The following is a 13,300-nucleotide window of genomic DNA, read 5'->3' as shown; positions in this document are numbered from 1 at the left end:
GAATGAGTGAGATTTTTTTGCAATATAGTGGTCATAGTTTATTTTATTTCATTAAGAGCTTTAGTTGTATAAAAGCAGACTTTTCTATTCAATGAGTTGCTTTGCTTATTTCTAAACATTGGTAGGCCTGGTATATTCCAGACACCCTAAAGTTTAAACACACCTGTTTTTCCATGAAAACTTGCTGTTTTACAGTGTAAGTACTATGATAGAAATATGCACACCTAGCTTTTAGAGTACCTAGAGCTGAGTACAAGATAGAAGAGATACTTCTGTATTCCTGAAGGAGAACAGGATGCCAAGGATAAAGAAGTAGGAAATAAGTAGTTCTGTTACCTGAGGGTAGATTAGTATGGCTGGAGTATAGGATGTGTACAGTGAGTAGTAAGAAATAAAACTAAAGGTGAATAAAGATTTCCAGTTAAACATGGCAGATTAAGATGCATGTTTGTTTCCACTCCTTCTTAAACCCTCCTAGAAGACAGTAAAAGAATAAATGCATAAATCCCCAAGGACAAAAAATGGGATAAAAATAAAAGACACAGAAGAGAAAACAACAAAATTTTGGAAGGTAAGAAACTAATGGGTAAATGACATCTAAGCAGGCCAGAGAAAGCTGAAACCTAAGGATGTGAAGCCAACAACAAGCAAGTGAATTGGCATTGAAGAATCTTTGGGAGGTTCAGGCCTTGGACTCACCAGGTACCTTGGAGGTAGGCATATGGAATAAAACTGAGAACAAGAGGATTGGTTAATTTATATGAAAGAGCGTTTTAATCACTCCCACTCCACTCAAGGTTTAAAGCAAGAAAGGAAGACATGATATTCAGGAAATAGGATTCAACATAAGAAGTAATGAAAGGAGATCCTAACATGACAGCCATGGGACAGGAGTAGACCTACAGAGCAAGCTGTCCAGGTTAGGATAGGACAGAAGTCTCTAAAAGGGACATTTGATGTCCAGAAGATCAGTAGAGTACCTGAAATGTCTGAATGTAGAGTAGTTTTACAACTGGCAGAATGAAGATAAATTAATAATAGGTACATAGAAAACTAGGAACTAAAAAGAACAGTTAAGCACTCAATGAAAAATAAAGCTGCAGAAGAAAGGACATGTAATTAAAGCACACTTTATTATTTAGCTGTGAATACTGTTTAGTCATGTAAAAAAGTTATTAAAAAATACTGATTTTTATAAATAGTTTGTATAATATGCTTTAGAGCAAGAAAGATTGTTAATCATTGTAAGAGTTTGGATCTAGAGCCAGATGATCACAGTTTGAATCATGTCTTTGCTTACTCCTCTCTAAACAAATTACTTCACTTCTCTGCCTCATCTGTAAAATGGGAATAGAATAGTACCTACCTGTCCTAAGAGGAGTTGTTAACATATGTGAACATTTGGAGCAGTGCCTTATGTTAGCGATTATGAGGAAGAGGTAGATAGAGACAAATGAACTGTATATGAGGGATGGGTAGAACAGTTTAAAAAGCAAAGTTTAAGTGTGTTACTTAAAAATATGGAGGTAAATAGAAATAGCTAAGAATTGAAAATGATTGCATCTGGGGAACAGGAGTCAGGAGTGTAGTGTGGGCTAGGGCAGAGGCTATTTGTCCTCATTGTAAGCCATAAGTATTAACTTTTTAAATTTTACACACATGGGAAAACTTCAAAACGTAGAGCCTTTTGTTTGGATTTTAACTTGAATCACAAAGCATTTTATTTTTATCGTAGAAATCTTTAAACTTTTGCAAAGTCTGAGAGAACAGTGTGATGAACCCATCACCTAGCTTCAAACATTGTGAACTCCTGGCTAATCTTGTTTAATCTATTGCAGCATCTCCAAGTACTACTGGGCTATTTTGAAGCAAGTCCCAAACCTGATACCATTTCAACCAGAAATGGCTTTATATCTGGCCTTAGCAGCTATAGTGGATGCACTGCTCAGAATTCCCTTCAGGCTGACCAGCTACAAGGAATGAATGCAGTTAGCTGAGCCAGAGCACTTTTCAGATCTCCACATTGTTCAAGCCAAGGCCACTTTCTTTTCCTGGAATCCTATAGCCAGTGACTAAGTGTGGCAGCAGTTCTAGGGCCTGGCAATTTCTGCCCAGTGTGAGACCCTGTGGTCACTGTGCAATCAAAACTCAACACTGGATTGGCCAAGTCTTTGTCAGACTTGTACCACACTCATGTTTTCTCTGCCCAACCCTTTCCTCTCCTTTCAAAGTGACCGACCAGCAACATGGTCTAAGGGCTTTTGCTACCTAGTCCTGTTTTTTTTCCCCCTATCTTTCTATCTTTCATAGGCTCATTTTCATCTTGACATCTACTCAGAGCATTCAACTGATGAAATAGCTACAAAGATTCTTTCTAAAGTATAGAAAAGAGCTAACATATTAGACCTGACACTGCTATTTTTTAAAAGGCCGTTTTGTGTGGTTGACCATTGGCTGGTGTTTGGGACCTTGGCTTTCAAGAAGATATTCATCATTCCCTAATAAAAATGGTTCACTGTGCCTAAGCTGTTTGTGTAGACAATATGGTTTATGCTGAACACCTGCTTCTGGGAGTCTGGAATTTTGTTATGCGCTGGGCAGTGAGTGCTTATGTGACCAGCCTCCAATAAAAATCTTAGGTATTATTTCACACGTTGTTATAATTTGTTGCTAGAGAAATTAAGCATATTTTATGTGACTCCTCTGGGAGGATTCTTTGAGTTTTTACCTGATTTTCTCTGGACTTCACCCCGTGTACCTTTTTCCATTGCTGATTTCGCTTTATATCCTGTCACTATAGTAGGTCGTAGCCATTGGAACAACTATATGTTGTCCTGTGAGAATGAGCCCTATGAGTTCCCCCAACAAGTCACTGAACCTGAGGATGGGCTTAGGGACCTTAACACATTAAAAAACTCACATGAAATTTATCAATGATTCCTTGTATCAAATAACCAGTCAATGTTCAGACTTCCTCAGTTCTCTTTTTAATACTTAGGTTGTTCAAATAAGAATCAAACAAAATCTACCCATTACATTTAATTATTAGGTTAAGTCTCAACCAACAGATTCCCCCTACTTTTTTTTGGCTTGCTGTTTGAGGTTTGATTGAATTCAGATTATACTATTTGACAAGACTAGTTGAGAAATGGTTTACCTATTGTATGGCATTGGGAGGTGCATAATAACATGCTGCTCTTTTGTGGTAAGATTTTGGGTATTGTTAGCCTGATTCATCTGTTGTGAAATTTGCTACCAGCTTTTAATGGTTTTAGCAGCTATTAATCTTCACCTAGATCCCTTGTTTCATTGAGTACTGCAAAAATGGTGATACCTCATTCAATCTTTCCTTCGAACTTTTTCAGTGTTTGGAATAAGTTCCCTAGCATCCTCCAGAAGTTAGCCAGTGAGATTTTTGCTTTTAAGTATAATGAACTAATGGATTTGAACACTTGTTTTAATCTACCTCAGTTCCATTTAGTGCCCAAATTGTCCCATTTCTGGCCTGTGAAAGCTCCTTCAAGTTGAACCTGACAGCATAGTTTTTGAGGGCTTCTTTGCATTCAGGTACAACAGGATGTCCCAAGCTGTTTTTCTAGTTCCTGCCCAAGCCTGGATTCAGCCATTTCTTCAAGGAATCCTAGTTCTTTTTAGAGATTTATGTAGACCATATAGTCTGGACTGCTCATTGATACTTGTTTGATCATGTTTCTAGGTCTTCTCATTGGACAGAGCTAGGAAATACTTAAATATATCATAGGTTTATATTGACATTTTCAATTTGGAGTTAAAGGGTTATAATTTAATCCTTTAACCTATTTTTTTTTTTTACCTTGAAAATCATGGTTCCTATTAATAACACCATTGATTTTTCTTTATCCTCCTCATGGTAGTTTCAGATGAGCAGTACTAATATTGCAAACAATATGATTACGGAAAAGTTTTTTTGTTTTTATTTTTGCTTTGTTCTTAGGAAATAACTCCATTAAGGGCATACAGTTAATTTAGTGTATTTTCAGGTCACTTGTAATAGTTCTCTATGTAGTTAAGCCACCAATTGTGTACTTTTGTTTCATTTTGCTTTTGATTTTTAGGGATTTCTTACATTTTGTTAATTATAATCACATTTTGTTTTGTAATCATTAAACATTACATGGTTCTATAGGTAAATCTCCAAAACAAGGTACATTCAGAAAAATAGTGTGTCCATCCAGGTTCCTCCTCCTGTTTCTTAATAGTAACTTTACTTTGGATTATCCTGTTTCAAAACATAAGTGTGTATTATATATAATCACATATATATTTGTACATATGTGTGTGAAGTGTGTGTGAATATATTTGTATTTCCACACATACTCATTAGGTGAAAAATAGCACTTTGAAACACTTGCGTCTTGCTTTTCTTGAGTTAATACACCTCTCCATATATATCACTCCATAGCAGATATCATATTCCTTTTTATAGGAGCATAATACTTCATTGTATAATTGTACCATATGTTTTAAGTGGTTTTCTACTGTGGATGTTTGATTATTTCTAGTCCTATTACAGAAAGTGTAGCTATATAAATAGCCTTGTATATGTGTCTTTTCATGGGGATTTTTATTTATGTTTGGGATGGATTCCTATCAGTGAAATTCCTGAATTCAAAGATAAATATGTAGGCAATGTTGCTGACTATTTCCAAATTCCCCTCTATAAGGTGGGGACAGTACCAATTTACTTTATAGTCCCATCAATATTATATGAGAATACCTGTTTTCCCATAGTCTGTGAACATATTGTTATCAAACTTCACAAAATATTTTAAGTAGATCTGTGCTTTAGAATCTTTGGCAAAAGTGTACTATGGACTGTAAGGTGTGATCCTAAAGACCGACAGATGTGTTGGGCCTTAATAGTAGAATTGGAGAAATTTATGTCTTCACTAAGGAGGTACAGTTACATTAAAGAAGTGTTAAAGGCATAGCATCAGTAGATTATGGGTTGGGGGAATTCCATCATGGACACCTTGAATTTCAGGTGCTTCTGAGACGTCTGCATTAGAAATATAGTTGGATATACAAATCTGAAGAGAAAATTTTGGGTTAAAGTGGAGCGTTTGAGTCATCACTCTGTGGTATTAAGATATGTGTAGATGAGTCTACAGCCATGCCACCCTGATCATGCCCAATCTTGTCTGATCTCAGAAGCTAAGCAGGGTCAGGCCTGGTTAGTACTTGGGTGGGAGACCACCTTGGAATACCAGGTGCTGTAGGCGTAAAAAATATGTATTTAAATTAAAAAAAAAAAAAAAAAAAGATGTGTAAATGAAGATACCCAGGAAAAGAATAATTGTAATATTTGAGCACTTGGCCTGTTCTTGACCTTGCTGAGTAGTTTATGTGCTCCTTCCATGTTTTTTTTACATAACAATTGATTTAACATCTCTTTGGCTAGAATTAGAAAAATATGCTTCATTTTCATGACTTATTTTTACAGACTTACTATTTATATAGAGAGTATATTTACATATACTTTACAATATGATTCTGTCCTGAAATTGTACAAATTTAGTTCCAGAGCAAACATAGCTTAAATTCCCATGCTCTTATGTATGGAAGGATTTATTTTGCCTTATCTTCAATAAACAGTACTTTATATATAATTTTAATACTTAGTTCAAGTTCTCTACTCTGTTCAAAATATTTCCATTCTTGGTATCTAATTTTGACAAACTTAGGCAAATGAATTTTTTGCCATTGAAATATGCTTTTTTACTGTATTAAATATATAGAAATGCATGATGTCAAAATATAATTTTCACATTACAGCTGAGGAAAGAATCTCATGTAAAAGAATAGTTTTTTATCCTGTGTGGCCTTAAGAATATGAGTCAGGACACATTTACAACTTTAGAATTAGGAGAGCCCTAAAAGATCTATATTAACTTCTTCATTTGATAGGTTAGGAAAATGTTAGTTGTTTTTCTGACCAAACCAGTGTGAAACAGTTTGAGTGTAAAAACACCAAGTGTTGGGCTAGAGACCTCAAAATTTAGGTTTGACCATTAAAAATGGAATTGAAATGTGAGTGAGAAGAGTAGAACCATAGATGTGACTTGGTACTTGTCGGTTTCTTTAGTATTATTTCTGTGATAATGACAAAATACTAACAACTGACATTGTCTTACCCCATTATATACTGTTTTAAGCACTTTATGAGTCTTCTCATTTTTATCTCAAAATACCATATAGGATACAGTTAGTTAGCATTAGTTACATTTTACACATGAGAGATAGTCACAGAGAGATTTAGTAACTTTCCCAAGGGTACACAGCAGCAAGAAGCTAAAATGAGAATTTAAACCCAGGCAGACTGAAAATAGAATATATTTTGAGCGAAGACACCAGGATGATGATAAATTTAAAACCTCGTCATATAAGTTGAAATTCATTTAAAATGTTTTTGTTTAGGAGAGAAGATTCAGGGTGGCAGGGACATTTAGACTGTCAATATTAGGTCTTTTGTTGAAGAGAGTATGTCTTGATAATCTTCATGAAACCTAGACATAGAATGAGTTCCAAAGCTTATCATTGATTCAATATTAAGTATCTTCTCTTTTCTACGTAAAAGCTATGTGAAAACAGAATGACTTTTTATTTTTTAGTATTAAAACTGCCCCCTCACCTCTTATTGTCTGAGCAAATGTTCTGTGGTTATTGGAAGGCTTGTGGTACAAGGTAATTAATGCACTGAGTGGGTAAAATGGGCCCCTTGCTTGTTCTGATATTTTTTTCCCAGCTAACTAAAAATTGAAGTGACTTGATTAAATTGGGTAATTAAAGTTCCCGCCTAGGATGAATATCCTTTCTAAATGAATTAAATATACTGTGAGAGTCCTAGGTTTGCATAATACTTGTTTGATTCAGAAGAACCAAGGCTAGCTGCTAGAGCTGCTTCCAACTTCAGGCTTATTTACATTTTGAGCAGACCACTCAGTTGGTTAAGGATTAATGATCTCTTCCTTTAGTTTCTACCTTATTAATGCTGTCACACTAGGGTATGATATTTAATTATTGTGTTTCTATAGCACAGTTGGTTATCAAACTTGAGCGTGCTTTAGAATTTCTGAGTGGATTTGTGAAAATAGATTACTGGGCCTCATTCCCAGATTTTCTGACTCAGTAGATCCAAAGTTGAGTCTAAGAGTTTGCATTTCTAACATGTTTCCAGATGATGCTGATGCTACTGGTCTGGCAACCACACTCTGAGAACCACTGCTATAGTAGTTTAGCCTGCCCCAAAAGATTGAGCTTTCCAAAAGCACAAACCAAATATTCATTTATTTGTCCCTCTGTTGCCAAGCAATACATAAAGATGACAGGTTTTAATTTTATGGAAACCATCATGGACTGTTATATTTCTGTCTTTGGTCTGTTGATACCAGAAATTAAACCTAAATTTGAGTAACTTTCTAAAGCTTTAAGTTCAGGTCAGGTTTAAGTTTACTTTAAACTTACCTTTAGAAACAAAAAGTTAAGATTCTGCTAGAATTCTTTCACTGGTTCTATTTTCTGATGCATAAATTCTGGATTTTTTTTGCCATTACTAGGGAGCTGGCTACATATAAGAACTAGATTTTGACTTTTTCTTCCTGGAAAAATGGAAGCTATTAAAATGTACTGGATTCATGTTCTTACTGTGCATAAAGCAAATGGCAGAACTGGAACTGGTTCCAAATTCAGGAAGAGCTTAGAATCTATTCCTATTAAAGTAATTCTTAATATTGTTATAACTGGATGGTGCCATGTGGGTACCAGACTTATTGGAGGATCACTTCATAAATTATATAAATGTCTAACCACTATGTTATATACCTGAAACTAATATAAAATGCTATTGAATTTCAGCTAATCAAAAAATAAAAATAATTTTTAAAAAGTAATTCTTAAACTTGGGTTAAGAAAATGAGGCAGAAGAACTGTGTATTTCTTTTTTTTTTTTTATCCATCCCTACTCCTCCCACCCAAGCTAGAAAGAATGTCTCACTAAGATTTTAGCAAGATTTATTTATCCTGGCAGTTAAAATAATGAATAAGTGCCATTAAGAATAATATGATTAAGTTTTTCATATGTTGCATATAATTTTAGTCTTTGGCAGTGATCATAAGCAGTGTTCTGTGATTCTTCTCTCTCTCCTCAGATATCCAGAAAGTGGTACTGTACAAATAAATGTGAAGGATCTTCGACCACGAGCTAGAACCACTCTGAAATGGAATGAACTAAATATCGGTGATGTGGTAATGGTTAATTACAATGTAGAAAGTCCTAGTAATAGAGGATTTTGGTTTGATGCAGAAATTACTGCATTGAAGACAATCTCAAGGAACAAAAAAGAACTTCGTGTGAATATTTTCTTGGGGTAAGAGTCTCTTCATGGATGCCATTTAATTACTGAATTAATCAAGGAATATAATTTTTAGGTATTACGCACATGTTCCTTAGTTTTAAAAAAAAAGGGCTCTGAATGGATATTTACATACCAAAGGATAATTTTTAAAATAAATTCTTGAGAATTTTTTATTAAGAACGGCCCTTAAATCTCGGTAGCTACTTTAACATTAGAGATATATTTGAAAGCATCTTGGAAATAACTGAGTGTTTCGTTAGAGAAATCCTTGCTCACCTCACAGGATTCTTATAGATTAAACTAATATACAAGAACATTTCAGTAGCCGTGGTTGCTATCAGGCTCTATGTTGATATCATAGCTGCGAGTGTCTACCTAACCAGCTATATGCTGGACTCGCAAGACTATCTGAAATTTTCCTTCACAGTAATTTTCTTTAATTAACTGGTTTTATAAAATAATTTGGAATATTATTTTTCTATCTTATGGTAGAATTTGAGTCTTTTTCTTGAATGTTTGGTAGGTAGCACTTCTCAGCAAAGTCCTCAGGGGCTGTTTTCTTGTGGGGAGGCTTTTTAAGATTTATTAAATTTCTGTGATAATCATAGGAGTGTTGAGATTTTTATTTCTTCTTGAAATAGTATTTAATTTTCTAGGACCTTGTTTATTTAAAATTTAATTTATTGTCATAGTTTGGTAGCCTCATCTTTTAATGTGTATAGTCTTTGTTGTCATGAAAAGATGGAGAATTTCAACTGAGAATTGGAATATATAGAATATGGAGATTCTCAGACTGAAAAATACAGTATCTGAAACTAAGACCTCATTAGATTGGCATAATAGCAGGTAAGGTGTAGCAGTAGATAGGATTGGTGAACTAAAAGGCAAGTCAATAAAAAATATTCAAACTGAAACATGGAAAAAGTAGTGGAAACCAACACAGAATAGTCATAGACATATGGAACTAGGTAAAAAGGTATGTATTACATTTATTTATAGTTCTCCAAAAAGGAGAGAATAGGATGAAAACTATTTGAAAATATAGTAGCTAGAATTTTCTGAAATTGATAAAAGGTATCTGCCTAGATTGAAGAAACTTAGTTAACCCTAAGCAGGCTAAATGTAAAGGAAAGACACAGTGGCCTATCACATTAAGGCTGCTGAAAACTAAAGATAAAAAGGGAAGATGACTGAAGAATGAGTTTTCATCAGAAATAATGTAAACTAGAAGACAATGGAATGGCATCTGAAAACACTGATAAAAACATTCTCAACTTAGAAATACATTTCTAATGACAATATCTTATAAAAAATGAAGCCAAAATAAAGACATTATTAAACCAAACTTGAGAGAATTCAATACCAACAGATGTGTACTAAAAGAAATACTTAAAGGGAGTTCTTTAAGCATAGGGAAGGAGATCTCAGATAGTAACATGGAATAAAGGAAGGAAGGAAGGAATTAAGAACAGAAGAAGGGTAACTTTATAAATAAGTAAAAAAAACCTATTCAAAACAGTAATAGGTTTAAAATATTTGTTGAATAAAATGAATGTCAACCATACAAAGAATCAGATTAGTAAATGAAGCTTTGAGATTCTGGCATAATCAGTGAAGTAGTAAAAGTAAAACTTAAAATAGTTTGATTTGTCAGGTTTGCATGGTGCAATTTCTAAGAACCATTAAAAATAAAATATTAGCAAATGAATAGAGTAGTATAGAATAGTAAATATTAGAATAATCCAAAAGAAGGCAATTAAGAAAAGTAAAACAAAAGTAGATAAAATAGAAAACAGTAAAATGGTAGAAACTCAAGTATATTAGCCATTATGTTAACTATATGTGAACTAAATATTATAATGAAAGACAAAAGATTAACAGACTAGATTAAAACAAAAACAAAACCCATATGCTGCTTACAAGAAAGATTCCTTAAATATGAAATCACAGAAGTTGAAAATACAAGAATGGATGGATTCTTGGTAGATGACGACAATATAGGTTTTTAATCAACTTAGATGTCCATATAAAAACATCTAGAGCAACTAAAATATCCAATCCAAAAACATATGGGCAACATCTACAACTGTTTACAGTGATGTGGTATTCCCTGCAAACACCAAAATAACTGGTGGGATAAAGAACTACAAGACCTGTGTGTCATCAGTGGCTGTGCAAGAGGAAGGAGAGGGTAACTACAGGATGTATGATGGGCCGAATAACTCTAAAATAATAAATTGGCTCAGCAAGCTGTTTTGAGAATAGCAGCTTTAGTGGCCACCTTTCAAAATGACTCCCAGTAATTCCTGCTTCCTGGTACTCACACCTTGCATAGTTCCTTCTTATATTTTATACTAGATTGCTCTGTGTGACCAATAGAATATGGCAGAAGTAATTGTATACCACTTCTGAGAAAAACATTGAAGCTTCCATTTTGGGCTCTCTCAGTTCACTTCCTCTGGGGGAAGCCGGCTGCTATGTTGTAAGAATTCAGACAGCCTCCCCAATAGAGCCTTTAGATGAGACTGTAACCCTGGTCAATAGCTTGACTGAAACCTCATGAAAGATCTTGAGCCAAGACTACCCAGGTAAGCCGCTCCCAAATTCCTGATCCACAGAAACTGTAAGGTAATTTTTGTGTTATGCCGCTATTTTTAGGGCGATTTGTTGTGCAACAATAAGTAAAGCAGCTGAAGCTAGAAGGGGTAAGGACCCCAGTTTGGATGAGTATACATATTTTTCAGTGTGGTCTAAAGGGATTAGAGCCCTGTGGACTCTCAAAATTAGTCAGCTAAAGCTTTATTCCAGGACAAGCCCCATATTGTGAATGTGATCTAAATTGAGTAGGACAGAGATAATAAAAAGAGAAAAAGGGTCCAGTTAAAAATAGGGGAGGGGAATAGAGCCAGGAGATTTTAGAAAGTAAGCTTCCATAGAGTCTTTTTTTTTTTAAATAATTTTTGAGGCATAATTTACACATGTGTTATATATTAAGTGAATATTGACAAGTGTATCTACGTATGTCACCACTGTAATCCAGATATAGAACATTTTCATCGCCCCCCAAAATTCCTATGGGCTCCATTAAAGTCACCACCACCACTCTCAGCCTTGGCCCTAGATAACTACTGATTTGATTTTTTGTCCATCTAGATTAGTAGCCATAGTGTTGAATGCTCCAAAAATCAACCAAAATAGTGAGCTCTGTGAAACTCTATGGCTGTGAACTAGAAAGCTAAGTGAAATTATAGCCCCTAAAGTTTAAAGAAAATCAGTTTTATAAAAACAAGAAAAGCACTGATGTCAAATTCCATATAAAATTAGAAGAAAAAGAAAAAAATAAGGAACTAGGATAACACCCTTACAAGGAAAGCATCCCGGAAAAACATGCATGAGTCAAGAACAGTTGAGCCAAGGATTTTAAGTCTAGCCAAACTGGCCTTCAGTGCAAAGGCTGGAGACAATTCTCATTAACTTGTCAAAACTAGGGGAGGCATTGGTCTCCTGAACTCTCCCTGGGGAATCTTCTAGAGAACTAGCTTCAGACCATCAAGATGACTGAAGAGAATTTGACAGAGTGATTGTAAACATTAAAAATATTGCTACCTTTAGAACTAGGACTAAAGGAGATATATAAAGGAGAAAGAATAACATGTAATGGTTATACACTCAAATAAATATGACTAAGAAGGGGAAATAGAGAAATTTTAAAGCATTTTCAGTAATTATGACAACTGATGAGAATATATATAATATGGGAAAAAGCAAAGTGTAGCATTCTAATTTAGGTATTACTGGTGTCTGAGAACTAGGATTTTCTTTTTTTTTATTAAGTTTATTGGGGTAACATTGGTTGATACAATTCTATAATTTTCAGGTATACATTATAATTTGACATCTATATATTCTATTGTGTGATTACCACCTAAAGTCCAGTTTCTTTCAGCTACCATATATTTGATCCCCTTTACCACTTCAACATCCCCTTAACCTCCTATATTTGACCCCCTTTATCCCATCTACCTCTCCTCTCTTCCCCCACCTCCTACCCTCTCCTCTGGTAACCACTAGTTCATTGTCCATGTCCCTGAGTTTCTGTTTGTCCTGTTCATTTGTTGCTTTTAGGTTTATACCCCACATATAAGTGATATCATGTGATTTTCAACTTTTTCTGTCTGGTTTATTTTGTTTAGCATGATTATCTTGAGGTCCATCCATGTTGTCACAAATGGCAGTATTTCATCTCTTCTTATGTCTGAGTAATATTCCATTCTATATATGTCCCACGGCTTCTTTAGCCAATCATCTGTCCTAGGACACTTCGGTTGCTTCCATGTCCTGGCCACCATGAATAATGCTGCTATGAACATCAGTGTGCAAATATCTTTTTGAATATGGGTTTTCAAGTCTCACAAGGGTAAATACTCGGTAGAGGGATTGCTGGATCATATGACAGATCAATTCTTAGTTTTTTGAGGAACCTCCATACTGTTTTCTATAGTGGCTCTACCAATTTGTAGTCCCATCAGCAGTGCATGAGGATTCCTTTTTTTCTGCATCCTCTCCAACATTTGTTATTAACTCGTACTGTTGATTATAGCTATTCTAGCAGGCATGAGACGGTGTCTCATTGTGGTATTGATTTGCATTTCCCTAATAGCTAGCGATGTAATATGTTTGTAGGCCATTTGTATGTCTTCTAGGAAGAAGAGTCTGTTCAGGTCCTCTTCCTATTTTTTGATTGGATCGTTTGTGTATTTTTTGTTATTGAGTCATATAAGTTTTTTGTGTATTTTGGATATGAGGCCCTTATCGGAAGCATTGCTTGCAAATATATTTTCCCATTTGGATGGTTGTCTCTTTACCTTGTTGACGATTTCTTTTGCTGAGCAGAAGCTTTTTAGTTT

General features: G+C 34.7%; 1 protein-coding gene and 1 pseudogene across 1 annotated transcript in view; both read left to right on the top strand.

Annotated features, from left to right (window-relative positions):
- UHRF2 (ubiquitin like with PHD and ring finger domains 2) overlaps window positions 1–13,300 on the top strand; it is a 67,751-nt gene that overhangs the window by 24,365 nt on the left and 30,086 nt on the right. The window contains exon 4 of the mRNA XM_006918366.3: window positions 8,187–8,405. Coding sequence (XP_006918428.1) covers window positions 8,187–8,405 — 219 coding nt within the window. The remainder of the gene's footprint in view (window positions 1–8,186; window positions 8,406–13,300) is intronic.
- On the top strand, window positions 5,143–5,261 carry LOC112485052 (annotated as a pseudogene).

This window comes from Pteropus alecto, unplaced genomic scaffold (assembly GCF_000325575.1).
Source record: "Pteropus alecto unplaced genomic scaffold, ASM32557v1 scaffold95, whole genome shotgun sequence".
NCBI classification, from domain to species: Eukaryota; Metazoa; Chordata; class Mammalia; order Chiroptera; family Pteropodidae; genus Pteropus; species Pteropus alecto.
Note: the sequence above shows the minus strand (reverse complement) of the source record. Positions and strands in the feature narration are given on the sequence as shown.